At 53.3% G+C, this 24,252-nt stretch overlaps 1 protein-coding gene across 1 annotated transcript; it reads left to right on the top strand.

The window, feature by feature from the left end:
• Positions 1 to 630: 630 nt before the first annotated feature.
• On the top strand, positions 631 to 7,486 carry LOC119093445 (uncharacterized). Its single transcript, XM_037216399.1, has 4 exons — positions 631 to 920; positions 4,681 to 4,830; positions 5,705 to 5,840; positions 6,312 to 7,486. Exons 1-4 carry the CDS (start codon positions 713 to 715, stop codon positions 6,496 to 6,498), a joined length of 681 nt encoding a protein of 226 aa, XP_037072294.1. The 5' UTR covers positions 631 to 712; the 3' UTR covers positions 6,499 to 7,486.
• The last annotated feature ends 16,766 nt before the right edge of the window (positions 7,487 to 24,252 follow it).

Genomic DNA, 24,252 nt, shown 5'->3' with positions numbered 1-24,252 from the left:
ATCGAACAATGACATATTATTGAACATCGTATTTACTAAATATAAAAATTATGTCGTCGAGAGCAGCCTTTTTCCACTTAAAGCATATCAATAGTTATAAGTGAGCTTGAGGGCAGCAAATTTGAGGTGGGACATTACGGTTGATTTGAAGTCCTGATTTGGCAGGGCGAAGGATGGAAATCTGCTCACTACACGTAATACATAAAACGTTGCCAGAACCTCAAAGCTGTGGTGTATGCATTTGGTGCTCGAAATAACTGCTTCATTTATGCTATGAGCGAAGTCAATAACACAAATTGCATTAAGTGGAAGTACCTGGGTAAGCTCACACACAATAGGTCAGGCATTGGGTAGCTGATACCAGCATGTTCCTACAATCGCTCTCTCGTCACGCTTTCCAAAGGTTCTTTCTGTCCAATAAATACGTCGCGACAGTTCTGTTGTTCGGGGTGTCCGTGAGTTGATGAACGCCATGCCGTGGCCGAGTAACGTAACTACGAACCGTGGCACTCCAGTAGCTGCCCATAGCACGGACGCCAGACTGGCCTTCCACTGCGGGCGGCACTTTCACTTTTCAGCCCGCAGCTGGCCGCGCCGGCTGCGGCCTTGCGTGCTTTGCCATTGGCTGGAGTGGCGCGAGCACGTGCGGCGCGTCGATAGGACTGGTATCAACAGGAAGCGGGGGTTAGGGGGACATGAGACGCAGGTGAAAATGGCTCGGCAGTGGACGGTGATGGCGGCGCTGGTGGCGCTCTGCGCTTTGCCGGCGACCTCCGGATGGCTGCTGGAGGGCCTGGTGGCCTCCTGGGTGGTGCCAGATGTGCAGGCTGGTGACAGGAACCGCGTGCAGCCCAAGAGGACGCAGCCACTCCAGCTGCCTGAGGAAAAGGAACAGGAGCCGATGGAGTTTGTGCCACCACGTGAGTATTGTGCTGTTCGCGGTGATCTGGACGTGAAATGGAGAGAGAATGTCTTTAGTGTGATGGTGTTGTGTAACACGCTGCACGCGACCTTGGCCCCCGGTCGTGGCACAAGAAGGCCGTCAGGGAAAGTGGAACCTATTTCGCATTTTCTCAGGTGGCAAGCGCGACAACTGTTCAAGTAGATGACATGTAACTGAACGGAATCTAGTTGGATCGCTGCCGTACGTGAGGAAAACAACGCGCTCCACAAGGTGGAGCATCCCTAAATGACACCCAAAGGGCTAACAAAGCAAAGGGCCACAAGCAAAGCCTCGCTTATAGATGAAACCCAACGCGCGCGTATCTTTCGTTTCGTTTCTTATCTTTAGGCTGGTAACTATCCTAATGATCCTAAGATATGCTAAATGGTAGACATCCTAATGCCCGATAGGTTATCAGCATACAATTGCGTGCGATGCGATATCCTGTGTAGCCTCCCAGACGCGAAACAGCATTGAACACATCTGTGCACACGCTTTGCGCTCTCGCCGGTTCTGACCGAGAGCCACGTACTGCCGCCTGGTCAGCGACTGTCAGCAGCCACTCGTAAACCCATCTCAGCCCGGCGGTCCGTGCACGCACACACACACACACACACACACACACACACACACACACACACACACACACACACACACACACACACACACACACACACACGCACATACACACACACACACACACACACACACACACACACACACACACACACACACACACACACACGCACGCACGCACGCACGCACGCACATACACACACACACACACACACACACACACACACACACACACACACACACACACACACACACACACACACACACGCGCGCGCGCGCGCGCGCGCCGCACAGTCTCCCCAGTCCCGGCGTCTCGGCGCCCGGTCTCGTGGCCCTGAGCAGACCGGCTGACCCTGAGTCTGCCAGCAGCGCGGGGTGGGCGTGGTCCGGGTGTGCTGTGAGACGGGACGGCACGGAGCGGACCAGGGAGCCGGCCCACGGGGCCGCGCTGCATTCGCTGGCCGGAGCCGGCCATCGCGTGGTGCGAGCGAAATGGACGGGCCTATTCTCGGCGAGGGGCCGCCGGACCGAGCATTTACAGACCATGCAGCCAGACGAGTTGTAGGAGAAAGCGTGACAGAAGAATATCCTTTTAAAGTATTAAACAAGGCGGTCGGTGGACGCCAGCTGGCGGCGGCCGGACATCGCGTGGGTGCGAAATTGACAAGCTATTCCAGGTTAGAGCGTGACCGAATATTTACAGACCACGCGGCTAGACGACTGTGGGTGTGGTTGGGGGGGGGAGAGGGGAGGGGAGGGGAGGGGAGGGGAGGTAGGGGAGGGGGTGGGGGTTGGGGAGGGGAGGGGAGGGGAGGAGAGGGGTGTGGTGTGGTGTAGCGTGGTGTGTTGTGGTCGGGCCGTGTGGGGTGGAGGGGGAAGCGTGGCATATAAATCAGTAACAAATATATTTTAATAGACTGCATCATAAGAAGACGACTGAGGTCGTACAGCTCTATTGATCCCGTCAAGTGATTGAGTTGAAGGTGGTAAAACACCGGCTACGACGCTTTGTCTGCGCTTTATGTAATGCACAATCCATATATATATATATATATATATATATATATATATATATATATATATAAGAAAACAACAAAAATAATAAAAAGCGCATTAGAACACAACATAACACAATCGGTGCCAAAACACGCTGCCTTTGCCGCCTCAATTAGTGCACGAGTTTGTCCGCATTTGGTGACAAATCCCAGGCGAAGAAGCTCTGATTCGGTACCTTCTGGCGCTGGAGTGCCGTGCAGTGATGGTGCCTTTGGAAAATCACGCAAGGCTGCCGCAGTGTCTCCTACCCCCCCCCCCCCCCCAAAGAGAAATAACAGAAAAAGCAGTGCGATATGCGCCCGTGCAGCGCCCGGCTCCATATCCAGAGCCAACACCACAGCAGGGCATACAGGTTCTCGGCTCAGGCGATACTTCCTGACGAATTGTCGAACAGCACATGTAACAAGGGAGCAGGGCTGTAAGAACGGCACAATAACTGAGCGGGTAAAAACTTTTGTTGAGGTAGATTCTTTCCACACATCCTTTTAACGTCAATGCTAAATTTCACAAAAAGTGGGAGTGCCATATCCCCTTCACCCCCGCCCCTCCTGCCATCGCGGAAGGTCTTTTGCTTTGCGGCACACACGGGGAAACTGAGCTAACAAACTTTGTTCCTGCAGGTTGCGCTCGAATATATTGCCCTATAAAATTGTGATGAGTTCTTTGCTGTAGGTAACCACCGACCTCCAGTTCACCAGGAGGTATTGGTAAAGCGACCATGTCAAGCAACGGTTAGGACATCGTTAAGATAGCAATTAGAATTGATCTGTCACTTAGCGGCAGATGATCCCTATTGTTCAGCCAACCAGCGAAAATGCCTTAGGCTCATTAATGCAAGTTTTTATATTTTTCCATTCAAAGTGCCGTCTTTTTAGGTCAGGCTCTCCTTGCACGTCCCGGCTTTACCTCTATAATCGCGACTGTCCCCCTCAGTTTCGGAGACTGGCTGCAGCCACGGCTTAGCAGAAGGGTCAGGCGGGGTAGAATAGTTCAAAGAAGGGTAGCAGCTCTCGCTTTGTTTACGAAAGTTCTTCTCGGAATAGGTGCGTGAGATTGAGTTTTAGCCATGGATCTGATAAAGATATGAAGCGATACACTTCCACTAAGAATACAGTTACCATTGCCTGTCACTGCACAACAGAACAGGCAAGCGGATTGAAAAAACGGCTGAACACTCACATATCATTTTGAGGTGTGGGTGTGGAAGGTGGGCTGCAGAATGTCCAGATCCGACGCGGCCTTAGACCCACAATAACTAAAACAAACGCCGGAAGATTGCCAGCTATGATGTTTGTCTTTAGCCGAAAATCTATGGGACTAATACTCTGTCATGGTGAACTTCTCACTACCGTGTGTCTGTGCATCCCTTTGTCTCCTCCGCCAAACAAACAAACTTCGTTTTACTGTTATGCCGGGCCGTTAAGATCTGGTGCTGGACTCAACATACGCTGTGTGACGTTTTTCGCCATAATGAAATCCTGCATTTCTCATGCCTGTTGAATGGGTAAGGCTATATTTGGCTCACATTGCAGTGAACCAGATCAAATACAGATTGCGTGCAGATGCCACAACATGTAGGCAGTATAACGTTTTAGAGAATTGTGCTTGTGATCAGTGCCACTGGTCGTCAAGATATTGGCTTTTAGAAATCGCGAAGACCGGGGTGGGCTTAGGCGCGTAAGCTGGTATTTTATCGCTATCTGAGGTAAGACTCGCTAGAGCCGTGGCCCGGCTTCCGTACCATACACTAGAACAATGGCGTCATTAGAACTAGAACGCTTGTAAGAACCTTCAGAACAACACTTGTGGTGTTCCTTGGAAGATCGCTATGGATGGATTCGTTAGCCAAATCCATCAGGGTAAAGTGAAAAGCCTAAGTGGCCCGCAAATTATTCCCTTGCTTCAGAAATAGTGTCATTACCCACATAATGTTTTCATATTTACGCATTCCGACCAAGAAGTAATCTGTTCCGCATACCGTGAGCGCAAAGAAGCTGTAGTGTCACGCACAGCGACCGCGAATCGTGTCCTCTAGTGCAGCTGAGTACCCTAATCGCTGCTTGCACGGCACGCTGCCCTGGTGACGCCCCGGGCTGTGTCCCCAGGGCCTCACCCGGCCACGGAGCCCCCGGAGCGGAAGCCCCACCGGACACCCCCGGGCGCCGACGACAAGGCCACGCCCACCGTGCGCGACATCGAGGCCACGGCCCAGCTGTACCGCCTGCTGAAGGATCGGAGACGCAGCGACAGGCGATGTGAGTGGCGTGGTCGGGTTGCCATGGCGACGGCTTGTACTGAGGCGACGCGAAGGTGTTGAGACTTTTTGCGAGCGCCGCTGCAATATCGGCAGGAATGTGCTTTGCTTTGTGGAAGTCGATGTGTGAATAGGAGCGCTCAGCATTATGGTGGTACATGTTTAGCGCCTACTTGCATTACTCAGATCATATGAGAACATATGCAAAGGCCAGTGAGACGACCGTAGAGCGGCAAGTATATTGATGACAACAGCCGGCGTAATAATGCGCTGAAGCCTTCCATGTATCCATGTACTGCCACCCCATCCCAGCATGGCTGAGCTCGCCATGGCTGGGATGGGATGGCTGGCGCCGTGCCAGTTGCACAGTACCGGCACCGCTATGTACCGGCCGGGCGCATGTGTGACGTCACCATGTGGCGTGAGAAACCCTGTTTGCCGTGGCAATGCGCTGTGGGCAATGGGGGTGTTGCTGAGATATGTTTTGTGAGACAGCGCGTCAGTGTGGTGAGTGTGTGAGCTGTGGAATGTGTCATGATAAGAGCGCTTTGTCCTGTGACGATGTGTCTTGGGAAACGGTTAATGCTGTGACGACGTTTTTTGAGAAAGGTCATGCTGTCACGATGTGTCTTGGAGAAGCTCATGCTGTGACAACGCGTCTCGGAAAAGGCTTGGGCTGAGACGATGCGTCTTGGAAAAGGGGTTATGCTGCGACGACGCGTCTTGAAAAAGACTCAGGTGCTGTGCTGATGTCTGTTGGGAAGTTGTGCCTGCAGCAACTGCGCCGTGCGAGCGGCAGTGTGCTGCGACGGTAGGTGGGCCCGAACGCTGCTGCCACACGTCGCCCACACGTCTGTCTGCCCTCAGCTGTGCAGCCATGGCCTCCGCCTCCTCGTGGCGCCAGAGCAAGCCGGCCTGCATGCAGCGTTTCATCTGTGAAGTGCACATGCAGGAAGACCACGAGCTGGCCAAGGCCGGCGACGTCGAGAAAAACGTTGCCAACACGCTAAGGTGAGACCGGTTGGACGGACGAAACGTTATGTACAGGTGAGAACGAGATGACCCTGCCGCGTACCGCCAGACACGCAAGTGGCTAATTCAGCTCAAGCTGACGGTGTTATTCGAACAGACTTTATAGGCGTTTGTCTTTTGCCGCGTGGACAGCTGGCATCTGAAAAAAATGGCGTGGAAAGCAGTTGCCTGCAGTAACGGGGATAGAATGCCGAGAAAGGTCAACGAACATCTTTCGATGGTCAGATGCTGGCGTCTGGTTTAGTCCTATGAGAGCAGGTTTGGCCGCTGCACACCTCCGTACCTCCGTACCGTAGTTTCCACTGATGTCTGTGGTCAGCAGATCGATCAGTCAGATCGGTCAGCAGATCTCCTTTACTGACCGTTTATCATTCCCGGTCGGCCCAGGCTGAGCAGAGTCCAGCGTGCGGCGCTGCTTGCGGCGCCTTTGACGCCCGTCTGTGCCCGCAGACGGTTCACCCTGGAGCTACCGGACAGCGCCGCCTACCAGTACACGTACGCGGCGCACATGGGCCGGCTGATGCGCGACTCGCCCAGTTCCAGCTGCCACGAGATGTTCAGCTCGTGCCCCTTCAGCCGCGAGGACATGCTACTGCTGATGCAGTCGCTTACCGTCTCCAAACCTAGTCTGGCGTGAAGGGCGTCCGTTGGTCCACCCTGGGTCCGCCTGTCTGTGAAGCGCGTGTAGTGTTCGTCTTGCGACGCTTGAGATGGGCCAAACTAGAAGTGAAGTTTCCGGGGCAGTTGCTAGCCCTGGGCCTCTTCCTCAACTCAGTTCTTCTTTCATTTTCTTGAACTTTTTAGCCAGTTCCCTGAAGTTATATTGTTCAAACCGCTAGGATGTACGTTTTTAGACATGGTGATTAAACGCTCGCTTAGCGCCTCACCAACTCATCTCGCGGAACTGCGCCCTCGGGCCTAAGCCTAGCAAAAGTCAAGCGCTAAGAGGTTCCCCGGTGTTGGATCGGTCGAACGCCAGACTGCAGACTGCCGAGTCTGATGGGCGGTGATAGGACGCTACCGAGTCTGATGAGCGGTGATAGGATGCTTTTCGCTGGCTTTCGACCTCTAGTCAAGCCACCCAGTTGTAATTCCCGTTCCAAGGAATCCGGGGTGACGAGCTAATGCATGTGTAGTGTGTGTCCAGTCAGGCGGCCGGCCCGACGAAACTGTGGCTCTGGCCTGGACAGATTTCAGTAATCGGTAAAAGTCTCTGTCTTTTGATGTTGAAGGCAGTTGTGCGTACAGGATGCCTTAGCGGGTGTGGTGCAGGCGTATGTGAATGTGGTTCTGTGCTTTTCGTATAAATGCATTCCACGATAATCGGAGTTCCGTGCATCGTCCGATGATTGCCTGTGATCACAAACGTCTCAAGCTAATATGTGTGATCAGCCGATGTCTGTGCTGACCTTCCCGAGGACGGGTGCCTGGATACTTCATTTTTTTATAATACGGCGTTGTGCACTGCAACAATCGTCAGAACAAACCACATCCCCAGTTCAGTTCTCACTCAATTGGTGCATCTTGCATTCAGGATCTAGACATGGATGTGAGTTGTGAATATGGCTTGAATGATGCATGTTTGAATCATATACATCTGGAGTATTTGTTTTAAGTAGTGTTGTAGACATCGTGTTGTTTATGAGCTCGATTTAGTGGGAATAGCGTCCGGCATACCATTTGCACTATGATCAAAGCTGCATAGCCGTGGGTGGCAAACGTAGCGTTGTGTAGACAAGTTGCCATTTGAAACCGCGCTTTTTACGACACGGACTCTAGACGGCATGCAGACCAACCATCAACCATTACGAATACCTTACGACATGTCATACACTATCATCTAACGCACTTTTGAGACACGCAATAACTACTTTCATATTGTGTAATATATATATATATATATATATATATATATATATATATATATATATATACATTATAATGGCTTTCCACCACTTCTTTTCATAGCACGCAATACATTTACTAACTTTATTTTTTCTCTACAAACTTGTTTTGCATTGGAGTCAGATTCGGATTTATTTCCAGTTCTACACAGCCAATGATTTCACTCGGTTTCATTCGCTTTGAATCGCATTCGGAATGTATTCCAACCTAAATCAAGCACACGTTGAATATGCCTGAAGCAAAGATCACCCGGGGTCACGGGAGCATTGCTGGCTAATGGCTTCGAAAATAGGTTCAGATGACTGCTGTCACAAAACCTGCCACGCTTGACGCCCCACGTCCCTGCTGCGCTACACTGGCGCCCCGATCCGGGTCTAGTTGGTCCTAGCGGCTGTATTACAAACTTGTAGTGCCTGTTCCGACCACCAGACTTGTACCGGGAAACCTGCCCACTTTTCGCTCGAATTGTGGCGCATTTTCACGTTACATTTCCTCGTGAATTTCTCTGTAATGCATTGAAAATGCTCTAGAACATAAATCATCCATGGAGGCCTACACACTAGCCTACTGCAGTGACTCACGATAGGCTTCATTGCTGACGAAGGCGTCACAGTCAGACGTTCGCTGCGGTGCTGCAGCCCATGGGCCGGTGCACCGTAAATGAAGGCTTCGGCCACAACTCAGTGTAGTGGCCTACAACCGGATGCACTGTAACGTGCAATCATAGCCGCCCATCGGCATCGGCAGCAACGACGTTGATCACACGTGGGTCACGTTTGCTGGGAAGCATGGCCTGTTTCGTTCGTCGCAAAGCAACTGGCGCATATATTTACACACATACAGACGCAGGAGACATCTGTGACGAAGTCACGGGTCTGTCGTGCGACTGTAGAATGTCGCGAGTGGCAAATAGACTGCCTTGAGGTGCCGCCAATAGCGCAGGCACGGGGAGGCACAGAGAGCACATGCCCTCCCCATACATTTCGAGGATACGAAGGGCAGCTGGGGACTTGCGGTAAAGGGTCCGATTTGACGGCCCGAGGGGCCTGGAAGGTTGTATTCAGGGGCTCCCGCCCGCAGGGTCGGGCAATCTAATGCCAGCCAGAGGGCCCCGTGCGCTGATCAGGAGCCTCTGAGCTGATCAAGGCCCATATGTCGGCCAGACACCAGCAGTGACACACAGTCGGCTCCGTGGCGGCATGGGCCTGGGCAAATGACAGAGGCAAAGCCGGAATCACTGATTTACATTGGTCAGTGTTCCAGCGTCTCACAGGGACCTACAGTGCCCTGTGTTGGCAAGGGGCTCCAAGTCAGCCAGAGGCATTGTTCGAGGAGGCCCGAAGAACCTGGAAGGCTCACCGGGTGCGACGATCAAGAACCTGATTGGAGCATCTAAGGGCACGAAGGATTGGTCAAAGTCTCATTAAGGCGCCCCGGTCTGTGGCGGCGGACCCTCAAATGACAGTCAGAGAGCTTTGAGTTTGAGAAACAGGGCATTCTGTGTTAATAAGAGGCCTCGAGACAGTCAGGGGAAAAGTCACTCAACAGGGACGACGACAGGACTCCGAATAACAGCGGGCCTCTTTGAGTTGGTCGGGGCCCTCTGACAAGGAAAGAAACATGATATTTTATAATGAGTGCCCACATAGAGGCAATGGAAGGGTCCTGTGCTAGTCAGAGCACCCACTACCGAACGGTGGGCTCTCTAACCCAATTCCATCATTGGCCCGTTAACCCAAACTGAAGTTGTGCCAATGTGCCAAATGTGCCAATAATTGGATCCTCTGTGGCCATCAGGAATGTTGTTGCTTCAGTGAAGGCTCCTGCGTCGATCCAAAATCAACTGGGCGAGTCCGTAGGTCTCCCGCTCATGGAGGGGAGACCTTCGGACTGGTCTCTTTTGAGCTGCACGCCCGCGAAAATGCGGAAAGGTATATCGGGGAGAGCATTTCAAAGTCACCTTGGCATTCATGAAGCCATAAAACGTCATTGAAATCCTGCCATTCCATGAGCCATGCGGACATCAGGGCCAATAATAATACAATTGTCGAGGCGTTCATATCTGGCGTTCGTGAGCGCGATTCCCAGAGATAACGGCGGTCAGTTGCCTCTCAATCGATATTGTGCAAGGTATGATGTAATAAAAAATGACGCACTGAAGAGCATATTTCCTCAACAGGATTGTACTGTCCAGAGCAGTCTTATCCACTTAAAAAGTTTATCGTTATCTATATGTGATACCAATGTAAACGCCATGTGAGTATAAATGATACCAACGTGATATAATGTATCCCTCTAAGGGCCTCCGGATCGATCAGGGGATCCCGCCCCGCGTCGTCAAAAGGGCAGCCGGAAGACACCCCGTGGTGAAACGGAATGGCCCTTCAGCGCTTGACCGGGAACGACATTGTGCCCCTTAGTGTTTTAACCAGGAGGGTCCCTTTCCCGGAAAGAAATAATGGGTCTATTAATGTTAAATAGAGCGGGTCGAAATGGGCTAAAAACAAGCAGTGTCATCCCATATTTGCCTGAAAACGTTCATACCTTTGCAAAATCGACCAATGAAACAAATTACATCGAAACGGTTAAGCCTGCGCGCCCACAATCTCGGTAGCAGGGACAGCGATGTCCTGGGCTGCAGTTTCCGTAACCCTGAACGGCGGTGGCCACAGCAAGAAACACACGTAGCGGGCACCGTGCGCGTGAGAGCGACCGTTGTAAAACAATTAGACCGAATGTTCTTAAGAAGTAATTCGTATCGTTCAGAAATTAGACTGGGCGTATCGTTCTAACCACTTTCGGGTTGTCCTCTGGACAGATAAACAATTACAGCATCACGACAAATAGAGGTTTTTCCTCTTCTCTGTCAGCTCTACCACCAGCACCACTTCGCGGCGCTGCAAAGGCCAACCCATTTTTATCACCAATCTGAGATCGCACAATTGGAATATACGCCAGGAATGCTTTCTAAATGCATGATTTGATGTCATAAAGCGTTCAGATGTGACTGTTTCAGATGCGTCATCATTTTCGTCAACCGTCGGTCACGGCTTCACGGTGGAATGCCGGTCACGGTAGTGTTGACTCCATTCCAGTTTTAAAAGGTAAAAGTAAAAAACAGCAAGGAAAACATCCCCTCATAAAAAATTGGCCGTATCCAGCTATATTTGGGGGGTCTTTTACTATCAGAGGCCCTTTGTCAGCCCTGTGCTCCGCCCCCCCCCCCCTGCCAAGGATCTGACTGCGCGCCTGGGCGCTGCCACGTGCGGGGCCAGAGGATCTTCTCACTATCTAGGCCGTCACAAGACAGCACCGGAACTGCGCCAGTTGCGACTGGAGCTATTTCCGAGCAGCGCGACTCCCACGCATCCGGCGTCTGGCCTTGTTAGGACTGTTTGATTGGCTTGAAAAAGAACATGTCTGGATGAAGGCGGCGAAGGGCGTAATGACACGTAGCAGAGCTTTTTGTTCTGAAGGAAGATATGTGAATTAGTTAATGACAAGCGCTTGCGCGCTTGCTTCACTGCACTATGCAAAAAAATAGAAATTTTAATTATGCATCTTTTGCAGTTGGAATCGTGGTCCTAGGTGCCCTGGTTGCCGATATATCGCGGTAAGTTTGAAAAACACTCGGGCGCAGGCCACGCGCGGTACCGGCGGTCTCTAGCAGCCGCCGGCAGGAGAGAGCGCATTTGGCATGCCCTCTCTGCAACACAGGCAAACCTATTCCATGGGATCGGTGATTGATCCTGGGACGTGACCGCTGATTGCTGCCACTTTCATCAACTGTCCACCTTTGAATGATGGCAGCACGCGCTACCGTCGCATTCAACGGCATTGTATTGTAGCGGACAGTGAAGACGGTCGGTAGCGGCCAAATAGATTTTTCTGGCTCGTGCATACGTGGCGCTACAATCTATACCACGTGATGGTTTGTCCGATTCCCCATCAATCCATACAGCACGTTCGACATGACAATTCATGAAACGCCATTATCTATTCGATTTCTTAGAAATGCATGCCACTCCCCAGTACCTCCGTGCCCTGAGTGCCGAGATGGGGCACAAAGCGTGTAAACCCGTGGAAAAGAGCAAAAGCCATCTTCCTGGCTCGTGTGTGCCCGCCACGTGCAACATGCCACGCCGCACTTGTGACACATGTGACCACGGGATTTCCCGTTCAATGGCCTATCGCTGCATGCCAGTCTCGTGTTACTACGCGCCATAAGAGCGGACATCCCGCGTAAAGCGTAAAAATGGACGAAATCGGCAAAATACAGTTTCACAGCTAATGTTCACGTGTCATGCCACGTGGAGAGTGGCATCGTACACGTTTCAGTGATCGCTCGTTAGACCACTTATCGAAGCATGCCAGTCGCTGTCCACTTTATTCCCTAGTTTCTGACATATCACGAAAACGTGCAAGCCTCTCAAAAGACCGAAATTGTATAAATCCATAGTTCAACACATGGGCGCCATGACACGTGGCACGCGTCACCAAACATTGTCAACTCGCTCCTTCCATTCATCATTGAATCGCGCCAATGCCGGGTGTGTTATTGCCATAGGTGCCTGTGGCACAAAAGGTGCAAACCCGTGGAAGAGAGCAAAATCCATCTGTGATCCCGTGCCGTGTCATACGTGTGACCGTATCGTTTCAATTATTAAAACTTGGCATCTTGCAAGTTGTCGTGCAATTTGCCGCGCAACGGTGTGTTGCAGAAACCGGCGACGCGACTGAAAGTGTAGCCGCGTCAATTGTGAATGTTGGGAAACAAAGGCCACGCCTGTGCGCGTACGACAACCGCAACGCACAGCGCGCCGCCGACCGCCATGCCAAGACCCACACCGCACCCTCTCACGACCCCTCCACCGGCCCACTACCGGACAGACCCAAACCACGTCCAAGGCCCCAGGTATTGTATTGCCCCGCCCTAGACCACGTCTGAATGCTCGCTCCTTAATATGAAGCGTGACTAAACAAAGTCGAAAGCCCGCCGCGCGAGCGGCCATTTGAACCCTTAACGCCTAGGACGTACGCCGGGAGTCGGGCAGTAACTTGCCATCGTCGCGGCGAAAATGTCGTCATGCAGCCCCTTAGTCTAGACCCGTTTACGAGCGACAGTTTTTAAAACGCTGTCAACAAAAGGGTGCATCAGAGACAGGACGGATCGGCCGATACGCTTTGTAGTTTTCAACGCTAGATGACGCATAGTTTTGACGGTAGCGGCTTGTATTCAGCTTCGGTTTTGAAAACTCGGCCCGTTGCAACTTGTAATGCAATTTGCAGCGCAACGGTGTGTTGCGCAAACCCGCAATGCACACTAAAAATGTATCCGCTTCAATTGTTAATGTTGGGAAACAAAATTCAGAGCTCTACCTTCTTTGCGTGCCGAGATATAACGGTAAACATAAAACCGCGTCAAAAACGGCCGATTTCAACTTGTCAACACGTGTGCACGTGCCACGTGTCACGTGACGCAAAAACTCACCCGATTAGGATGGCCCATTCCATGCGCTATCGGACTGCGCAAGTTTCACGTCGCTGCAACCCTTGGTTACCGGGATACGGCTCCGGGAAACGAGGCGTGTCGGACCGCCGGCCTGTCGTCCTCTTAAAACTGGCGTCGCCCGTGTTAACCCTATGGGATTTTGGGCGTTTTTTCGGCACGCGCTCATTTTTGTGACATGCGAAAATTTGACGCGACTCTGTCAAGCGCAGCCGGCACATCTCGGTCGTGTGCAAATTTCATGCAAAAACTCCGTACCGTTTGGCCTGCAGGTTTACTGACGAATACACACACACACTGTTCCTTTAGTAATATAGTGATGATGATGGTGATGATGATTATATATTGCTTTATTATGGGGAGTGTTTCACATACTGAAATATTTAAGCAAGCATAAAAAAGGATGGAATAAGCTCACTTATAAATAATTATGTGCTTTTTAAGCGGATAGGACTGCTCTAGGCAGTGCAATTCAGTTGAGTAAATATGCTCTTAAGTGTCATTTTTTATTACATCATCATACCTTGTACAATATGGGTTGAGAGAAAACTGGCCGCCGTTATCTCTGGAAATCGCGTTCACGAATGCCAACTATGAACGCCTCGACAATTATATTATTCTTGGCCCTGATGTCCGCATGGCTTATGGAAAAGCAGGATTTCAATGACGTTTTATGACTTCATGAACGCTTGGGTGACTTTGAAATCCCCGATGTACCTTTCTCTACTTTTGCGGGCGTATCAGAACATAGATGGGTTTAGGTGATAAGAAGGGCTTTTAAGAAGGGTATAGTACAATGCGTGCTCAATTTCCCTGTCTTCTCTTTTCTAATCTGTTGCGTTTTTGTCACGCTGCCATCTGATTTTAGGCGTAACGGTCACGAGCCGGTATCAAATGACGTCCTCCACAAAACATGTGTAGCACACACGAACACGAAATAAGTCTGTCAACACGGCTTACGCGCAGGCCACGGTCGCCCCACACAATCGGCTACTCTTAAGTCACCGAGAGCATTGCATGTTATGCATTTTGACGAGTTAACACAACGGTATGCTAAATTACTTGGCGCATACCGTACTTTGGTTTCCGGGAGCTGCACCCAACTGACAACCTTAAGACCCGATCTAAGTGTCAAATAAGAAGTGTTTATGTTCCAATGAATCGTCCAAATCGAAACAACCGAGCTCAGATCAGGCCCCCAATTTTAAGACCCCCAAAAGTTGAGAACCAAACTTTTAGAGAGCAAAGTGGGCCAAATTCGGGGAAGGACCCGCTTGTTGACGTCTTTTTACTGTAGGCTGAGCCATTTTTCACTGTTCAGCCCCCCCCCCCCCCCCACGGGAAACTAGGCTCCTGTCATCATGCCATGCCTCCAGACATGGTAAGCCAAGTCGCTTCATACGATGCCGGGCAGTATCCTGATGCGCTGAAGATGACCTCACGTTCACTTGCGTAGGGCATGTAAGGGCAGTTGGGATGGTAAATGGTCATGGGAATGGTAAACGGTAATTGCAGTGGTAATGGCCATGGTAATCGCATTGAGCCAATCGACGCATTTCATAGATTCAAACGACTCGCGGTAGTGATCAGAACTCGAATTTGTTCGTTCGGCTCGTGGACACATACAATGGGTAAACGCATCCTTGTAAAATAATAGCCAGAGCATTAAGCTCCTCACCCGTTCGCCGTGTAATAAGTAAACGAATCCTTGCAAAATATTAGCCGGAGCCCTGAGCTCCTCGCCCGTTCGCCGCGTGCTAAGCGTCGCCCAATGGGTTAAACTCTCTGAAAGAAGTCGTATCGCGTATGAAACGACTGGTGATAACTAGGCGATCCCAAATCTAGGCTTGATTAGCATGCATTTCGGCCCCTTTCAACATGTCCTTTTTCCACTAAAATATTTAGTCCCACTGGCTCTTGCCTAGTTGACATAGGAGCTGACTTTCGTGTCTTCTGCGACCTATCTCAGTTTTGGTATATGGGCGCATAAACCATGCTGTACTTGCTGACAACAAATCACCCAGCAGCATCGGACTTCTCACCCAGTTCCCCGGGTGGCGATGGTGTCCGAGTGACGGAAGGGAGATGTTCTCCCCTCTCGCCATCAGAGTTTTCTTGCTCCAACTGTCTCCAAAAGCTTCAGGATGTCCACGTACTGCTCATTGTTTAGCGTGGCCGTGGAAACATCTGGGCTTTTGGAAGAAGAGCCCTGGAACTCATGGCGTACCATGCCGTCACCTCTGGGCTGTGCAGCAGGCCCCTCCGGAGCTCCGAGACTGGCAGCTCCGAGGCCCGATGCCGGCTGCTTTTAGTCTTTACCCCTTTAATGAAATGTCTCAGTCTGGTAGATGTGAGCCTCGTCGCTGAACAGATGAGGTTCAGAAGCCCATGATCGGCTACACGCTCCGTCTTCAGCCAGATGTGAGCCAGATGAGGCTCGGAAGCCCATGATCGGCTACACGCTCCGTCTTCAGCCAGATGGCAGCCGTCATCTGCTGTAGATTGGCAGCTTCTGTCAGTTTCTGGTGGATGGCTACCTTGGAGGTAAAATATTTGCGGCCATTTTGAGAATCTGTTGTACAGTTAAGTAATCGCTGTTCACTTCCTGCATGATCTTTTGGATATAATTTAGTGATAACTCACTTTACTTTTGCGGTGCCATCTCCTATCATTTTTCACCATATTCTCCCAGTTCGTCCTTTATCCTAGTTCAGCACACGTTCGTCATTCAAAAACTTCTCCTGAGGGAGCAAAATTGTTTTCCCGCAAGAGACTTATCGGGTTTTGATTATAAGTATGATCGGCCTTTGCGTTGAGACGATGAATTTCATTGGCGAAGACAATACACAACATTAACTTTTTCTCTGTGCTGATCAGCACCACCAAATAAAAGGTTCCACAGCATCCTGGGGCATATCAACTGGAGCTCCAAGACGCTTGCTAACGAAGGGAAAAACGCGCTTGTGTGGTATTGGACTCCGCTAAGCACGAGTTAAATCAGGCCCTGTTTTTTCTCTCTTCTTTAGGTCTCGATCGCCGCGTGAGCTATAGACGAAGCAGATAACTTTGCCACCCAGCATACATATTCGCCTTGGCCTTTGCATGGAAGGGAGCCGTCTAAGACTGCGATCCGCAGGGTTTGGCGGTGCTGGGGCGTAACAGAAGTGTAATAAGGAAGAGACAGAAATGTTTTTGACAGCGTATCCTTATGCTCAAGTGTGATGGCAAATCACGGTGAAATCTAAGAAAGCATAGCATTTATCTTGGAAGCTAGCTACGGTTGGCTTTTTCTCATAACAAGGAAGATGCTCGTTATCTTTTTCGAATGGGACGTTACGCCTTAGCGTAAGCATGGGAGGTGGAGGGGGTTGCCAAGCGTAACCACTGTGTAACCGAAGGGGAGAGAGAGGGTTAAAATATTGCCAAAAACGAGTAACGCATTTTTTGGACGCTCTCTAGTCAATGAAGCTTACTTCAAGAGGATATGTAAGTCATGACACATTGGCATATGTAATGGAGGCACCTTTGCCGGAAAAAAAATGTTTGCGAATTTGACGTTTACGACTTTCAGCTCTATCGTTTTAAACTTGCTAAGCCGTCGTTTAAACTTTGAAAAGGGCCCGTTAGATAATAAAACTGCTTGATCTGGCGACGATTTCGACCTAATCGTCACCAGATCAATGGCGGCCTCGTGCAGAAGCAACGATCTGGCAGGATAAATCCTTCAAAGAGCAGAATCGCAGCAGCCACCAACACGAGCCGAGGGAACACAAAGACAATTTTTAACTACGTTGTTTCATACCAGGGCACCCAAACATAATATACAATGATGCGAATTTCCTGAACAAATTGTATTGCCCCATTGCAGCTCCACATACCAACAACTATCGTGAGGACATAAGAGAATCGACCTGATCGTCCCCCATCGGAACACTGTTGAGAGAAAACACGTTAGGTTACTTGGCGACCGTTGTGCGCAGGTGACTTGTCTCCTCCGTCCCCACCGCGGCAGGGTCCATACATACGTGGACCCCAGCAAAGGTGTAGTTCTCTATTAAGTTGGTGGTGGGGGCTCCAGCCACCCAACTCTGAGAAGAATTCGGGCAAAATTCAGCAATGAACCCGTTTTTGGGCGTATCCTCAGGGTAGGTTTGACCGTTTCTTCTTTCACAGCCCCTCCCCAACATATTTTGGAAAGCTGCACCCTGGACCTAAGGTGACGTGATCACATGACAGCGTGGTAAAAAAGCAGCAGCCAGGGCCACTAACGGCCGACACGCGGCCCCATGGAAGGTCAAGGTCAGCCAGGTCACCGGCGGCGGAGTGCAGGTCACCATCGACGCTCTGCAAGCGAGACGGGCACAGCCGACCGGCGGGCGCCGCCGCCCGCGCCGCCTCGTAACGGTGCGCCGGCCGGCGCGCGCCAGATCAGCTGCTCCGCGACTGCTGCCGCGCGGGGGATGGGGAACAGCCGACACGCGGCCGTGAGGGCGGTGGTGACTTCGCTACGACCAGGCACGTGGTCGCGGGTCGGACGGCACGTGGCGGGACAGGCAATTCGCACCGCGATTGGACAGACAGGCAGTTCGCACACGATGTGAGCAGACAGGTAGCAGATACTCCACATGACCAAACAGGTGAACTTCTCCATCCTCCATGCAACCATGTTCATATCCCATAACGTCCACGGCCATGAACCTAGCGGGACGGCGAGTAAAGCAGCACTCCATGTTACATACGCTCCATGTGTGTCCACCGGACAGGCAGCAGACAGCACACGTGTCGGTAAGCACTCCATGCTACATGCGCTCCATGTGTGCCTACCGGACAGGCAGCAGCCAGAGTACACGTGACGGTGCGCACTCCATCCGACCGACCACACAGGTCTTGACTTCGCATGCCGGGGCGGCATTGTCCACTGCATTTGACAGACATTTTGACACAGACACAGACATTTGGCAGACATTTTGCGTTCATGTGACGCGGGACATGTGAAGCAGCAAGCACTTTACGTGGCGAGCAGGTCATTCAGCCTATATTATTTCATAGCTCTTTTACGTCACATACAAGCTACCAAACTGTTCACACCATTCGGCAGTCGGACGGTGCCAGCCCGTTCTCGCCCGACACCGGACGGCCGTTTTCGCTGACTCACAAATATTCGTTTCTGTCTCACAAGCCCTGACGTCACAGGCAGCACAGCACCGGGCCACTACCGACGCTCAGCCCCGTCACGGGATCGGTCTGCGCCAGTGCCGCCGACCGGGTGCTGTTTGTGCCCATCTGTCACCGGCGACAGCAGAAGCCGGGGCCGCCCGCGAGACGGAAGCCAGACCGACGGACCGGCCGGAGCGGGCGCCCGGCACACTCGCCGCCCGCTTCATAAACGCGGACGGCCCCACGCGCAGACGCGTCATCCGGCAGCCATCCCCAGAGGCGGGTTGACGGGTGACCCGAGAGGCTGCACAGATCCATCTGCGGCTCCAGACAAACTCACAGCCGGGCACTGGTGTACTTGTAGTCTGCTCTGGACAGATCACCGGGCGGTTCTGGACAGACTCACAGCCGGACACCGGCGTACTCGCAGTCTGCTCCGGACTGATCACCGGGCGGTTCTGGACAGACTCACAGCCGGACACCGGCGCACTCGCAGTCTGCTCTGGACAGATCACCGGGCGGCTACAGACGAACTCACTGGCGCTGCCAAGATGCTCGAAGTCACTTTAAGTGGAGCTTGAAGGCGACTGGTAGGAAGAACCATAGCCTGCTGAGATTGTCAGAGACGGTCGCCATCACACTCAAAGTTAGCTGCAGGCTCACAGGCGGCTACATATTTTCAGTCGGGCCGCCCTCCAGTTGTTACAAACTCACAGTCTACTCCATTTTGGCTAGCACTTCGCTACAGTCTCCCTCTCCGATCCAGACAACCTCGCAGGTCACTGCACACAACCGCAGTCTGTCCAGTCAGCTTCACTTCGCTACAGTCTCCCTCTCCGAGCAAGACGAGCTTGCAAGTCACTGCACACAACCGCAGTCTGTCCAGTCAGCTTCACTTCGCTACAGTCTCCCTCTCCGAGCAAGACAAGCTCGCAGATCACTGCACACAACCGCAGTCTGTCCAGTCCGCTTCACGGTTGGCTAAAATCTCACAAAAACCTTCAAGCAGACCCACAGTCGGCTCCAGACAAGCCCGCACTCCAGTCAGCTTCAGCCAGCTTCACAGTACGCTGCAGGCTCACGGTCGGGTCTAGACGGACTCTCGGTGGCCTGAGAGGGATGCCTGGCAGAAGCACGACCGGTTACGGCCGATAGGCGGTTACGTCGGCTACGGCCGGCTGGCCCCTGGCATTAGCCCGGCCCGAATCTCGATGCAGACACGGCACCAAGGCAGCGCGCAGGTAAGAATACCAGGGTGGCGTACCCGCTTTGCGCAGAGTTCATAATCGGGCGAAAACCACGGAAAAAATGCAACATGAAGATGTTATTTCTGGTACAATAAATGTGCTAAACGATTGGGGAGAATATGCCGCGTCGCTCTGCATGTTTAATTGAAACACAACGCCTCTTTGATGGGTTAACAGGTAAGCGCTTGAAGCACGAGCGAATGCAAACGCACGCGCTTCTGTGCAGTGACATGCTGCATCGCCTCACAATCTGAATGCCAGGAACGCTGTCTTGCGCGCCTGTACCAGAAACCCACTGAGGCGGGACGAATAAAACATGCTGCAGGTCAGGCCCCATAGCTTCCGGGTCCTGCTGAGTCATGTCAGATTCCTTGGCATGTGCCGATGGTATGACACACTCCCTGATGTTATGGAGGCTTCTGTGACAAAGGCAATAACGCCCTGTGACTACGCACGAAGGTTGTGTCCTTGTGGTATGATGAACTGGGAACGAATAAAAATGAGAGAAAAGGCAGGGTAAGTCACTTGAATTTAATGACCAGCAAATCAAGTCGAAAATCTGTTCTTGTAATGCCAAAAAACGTACACGTTTCGACTATCTATGCGGACAACGCACTCGGAATGGGGCACAGGACGGCTTGTGCCTCAGAATTTCAGTGCCTGGCTATTAAAACTCCGCAAGTTCCTCCGCAAACAGCTTCGCAAACATCCATTACACATCTTTCCTGCACCAATATCAGAAAGTTCTTGAAACGCAGCCTCTCACCTGTGGGCGTCAGCCAAGCGCTCCGCACCTTTGGCTGCTCGTGTTCCACAACCCTGTCACAACAATCTGCTCAGCTCAGGTGTAGCAGAGCTCAGTTCGTCGATCAAACTGCCAGCGCCAGTCAAGCGCTCCGCACTCTTGGCTGCTCGTGTTCCACAACCCTGTCACAGCAATCTGCTCAGCTCACGTGTAGCAGAGCTCAGTTCGTCGATCAAACTGCCAGCATCAGACTGCCCTGCTAAGTAGAGGTCTTGTGTTGGGCATCACTGTTCTTGTTATTATCGTCGTATTGTTTTGCTTTCTGGAAAGATGCCACACATTTCACCACAGTGCTATGTACTTTAGGACTCCTATATGTGTCCCATGCATAAGGCAGGTGAGCATACCTTGCGGCGCTTGGGTAATTTGCGGAAAAGACATAAAATTCCATGGAAACACACGGTTAGATGAGCGTTTATAGATAGCGTTTATAGATGTGATACCTCATGTCTGTTAGAAATCGTGGCTTTCGGGAAGTCGGATCATTGTAAATCGTAGATACGCCAAGAGAGCGCCCTAATCCCCGAAACACGATTTTCTTTGAACATATAATAAAGACATTTGTCATGACAGGCTCATGTAACGCAGATTCGCTGGTAACTCACAGACCACGTATTCATTCAGGTATATGGACACACAAACTAGCCTCCACAGTTCAAAAACCAAAAACAATACTTATGTTACACGCGCGCCTGTGACACCAAATAGAGTCCACTCACAGTTCTGGTCGCGTGTACGGACATCGACACTGTATGTCGGTGAGTCATTAGCGACAAACGGCCGCAGTCCTTCCCCAAAACAAGGCACAACAGCCCATCACACGCCGTTCCACGTCGCAGCAAGAGTCTTTCACGCTCTCACAAAGTCACGTGCACAGGCAAGCCCAGTTACACACGCCGCGAGCTAGCCCGGGTTCGCTGCAGCCCGTGGAAATCAGCTGACTGCTGAGTGGCCAGACGGGCCAGTCAGCGCAGTGCAGAGGGGTGCGGTCCCGCCGTGGCCAGCCAGGGATGACGCATCCGTCACGGGACCGTTCGGAGGAGCACGCGGGTCACCGCGGGTCACCGTGCCGTCCCGTTGCCCGGTCAGCGGCAGACATGGCTCGCCGCCTCTCGTGCGCAGCGTCACGGCACGCCAGCACGGCACGAGCGCGACCTGTCGCCGCACCCCGGGCCGGCTGGGCTCGCTGCGGGCGCTCCCCGACCGATGCGCGATGACCAGGCACGGAGCGCCCCTGAGCTGACGCCGGTCAGAGGTACCCAGTCATCGAGCTGGTTGCGGTCGCAGCGGGTCGCGATGCTTCTCTGCTCGCGCGTGTCTCTACCTTAGGATCCGACTACCGACTCTGCCAAGCATTCACCGTGTCGGGCCCGCTGTCTCTCGCCACCTGCCCCGCGTTACCCTGCGCCGATCCAGACACCGCTCAGCTCGGGGCGCCGGCCCAGTGCGCCGTCGTGTTCAGTCCACAGCGGCCAGCGCAGCTTGCGGCACCACTCACAGCCGGCATCCGCCGACGTCTCCCGCTGATGCCTGCCGCCGGCGAGGCGCCCTCAGCTGTTCCTGGTGCGCTCTGGCGCGCCGCCCTCGCCCAGCAGCTCCTCCCGCAGCTGGTTGTTGTAGCCGGCTGGCACGGACAGCACGCGCCGGAGCCAGGTGACCAGCCGATCGGTGTGCTGCTGCTTGTCCACCTGCTTGCCGGCCCTGGTACTCCGCGCGCCAGTCCTCGCTGAGGGCGAACGGCTGCTGCTCCTGCTGCGCCGTCTGCGTGCGCTGCCGCTGCGGGTCCACCTTGGCCAGCTCGTCGCGGATCTTCTGGCCGAAGCGCTCGAACTGCGAGAAGAGCGCGGGGTGCTTGTCGCGCAGCTCAGCCTGCATGTCGAGTCCGATCAGCTGCAGGCTGTCAAGCTCGAGGCGCGCGCTGCGCCGCCGCCGGCCGAGCACCGGCACAGCCAGCGCCACGGTCGGCAGCATGGACAGCAAGATCGCGGCCAGCAGCTGCGGGTTGTCGATGCCTAGCCGGTCGCCGAGTTTCTGCAGGATGGACTGACTCTCGGAGCTGAGGGGCCGGTAGGGGCGGCGCGTGGTCGCCAGCGCCCCGCCGGCCTCCATGTAGGTCTTAGGCGGCTGAGTGGGCAGGAGGAGCGCCAGCGCCTCTGGAGGCGCCCCCTGGTGCTGACCGGTGTTGATGTCGTAAGCGCCGGAGGGGTTCGGGTGTTGTTGGCTGGGGTAGCTGTGCTGGAAGCTGGTGGTTGGCTGAGTGCTGGTGCTGTGGACCGCGAGGATGCCCTCCTGAGCTGACAGCTTTTGGAGGAGGGGCTTCAGATCGACTGGACGGGACCCTCCCACGGGCACGACGCTGAGGTAGGGCTTGACATGAGTGGGGCTCTGGTCAGAGCCTGGAGCCTGCACATGCTTTAAGGCCTCGAGCAAGAGCATTGCCTGCGTCTTGTAATCTATGGGATGTCCAGAGACCTGCACGGGACCCGGAGGAGACACCATCTAGAGATGGATTGCCAACACCTCCATACACCCTACGATCTGTGCCCTCAGAAATCGCATCATAGCTGGCGTTGTCAACGACTGGGTCATTAAACATGGACTTAGTTGTGTACCCATTGGTGGTAGACCTGTCTGGCTGCAGCAGATCCATGACCCCGGACACTCCCTGACCCTGACCGCCAGGCGCGTAAGCTGTGCCCTTCTCCGCCGTGTACAGCGGGGTGGTGCCGTACGGCACGGTGTCGCTGTCCTGGCTGACGTTGAACTGGTTGACTCGAACGCCCAGCGATCCTTTCGTGACACCAACCTTCGCCCCCATTCAACTGGATGCTGCCCTCCTGCTGTCCTCCGAACAGCGACAACAGCGTCAGATTCCCCGTGCCCGGCGACTTCTTGATCTGGTTCAGAAGCTGTACCACCTCGGCGGGAAGCATGCTGAGGCTGGCGTTGGTGACCTTGGTGATAACCTCCTGGTTGGGTTCACCCACTGGCCGCTGCGCCTGGATCTCCTGCAGCAGGTTTAGGATCTCCGGCGACAGCGGTCGCGTCACGCGGTGGTTCAGGTCCACCTCCAGCTCGTCGCCCCCGGCAGTCGGCGGCGGCCGCGCCGAGTCGGCCGCAGCGGCAGCCAGGGCGCGTCGTAGCTCACGTAGGAGCTCTCCGTGGGCCTCGCGTCGACTGGCAGCGCACCCTGCTGCTCGGCGGAGGATTGCGACGGAGAGCCCGCCGGCGGCGGGCGGCCAGCGCTGCCGTGGCCTGAAGGCTGCGGCTTCAGCACGTCGTGCGTCGAGTCCTGAGCGCCGTCTGCGACACCTGCCGTCTGAGGGTGGACCAAGACGCCCACAGGGAACCCGCCCACGTGCTGGCTGTGGTGACCTGGTATGTTCAGCAGCAGGCCATGCTGGGGGAACGGCGAGAGGTGGGCGGGGACGGCCGCCGGGCGGGGTGAGGTGGCCGCCGTCAGCGGGACCTCTGTGGTGGTCGACGCCGACAGAAAGCCGGGTCTGGAGGTGAACTTGAACAACAGATTGTCGTAGAACCCGGTCACCGAGCGCGGCGTGGTCACTGCCGAAGACTGCGTTGGCCCGAAGAAGTGGGGGATTAGCAGTTATTGGTTGTTGATGGTTATGTAATTGATGATTGAATTGATGGTGGTTTGGCGGTTGATGGTCGGTCTGGTGGTGGATTGGAGGCTGGTTGTTAGATCCGTGATCGGACGGTGGCTGATAATTTATCTGAGGGTGGGCGGTGTGATGCTGCGATGGACGA

The sequence above is a fragment of the Pollicipes pollicipes genome, unplaced genomic scaffold (genome assembly GCF_011947565.3).
Source record: "Pollicipes pollicipes isolate AB1234 unplaced genomic scaffold, Ppol_2.1 Scaffold_4002;HRSCAF=4701_pilon_pilon_pilon, whole genome shotgun sequence".
In the NCBI taxonomy this organism is placed as follows: domain Eukaryota; kingdom Metazoa; phylum Arthropoda; class Thecostraca; order Pollicipedomorpha; family Pollicipedidae; genus Pollicipes; species Pollicipes pollicipes.
This window is presented reverse-complemented; position numbering and strand designations above follow the sequence as displayed.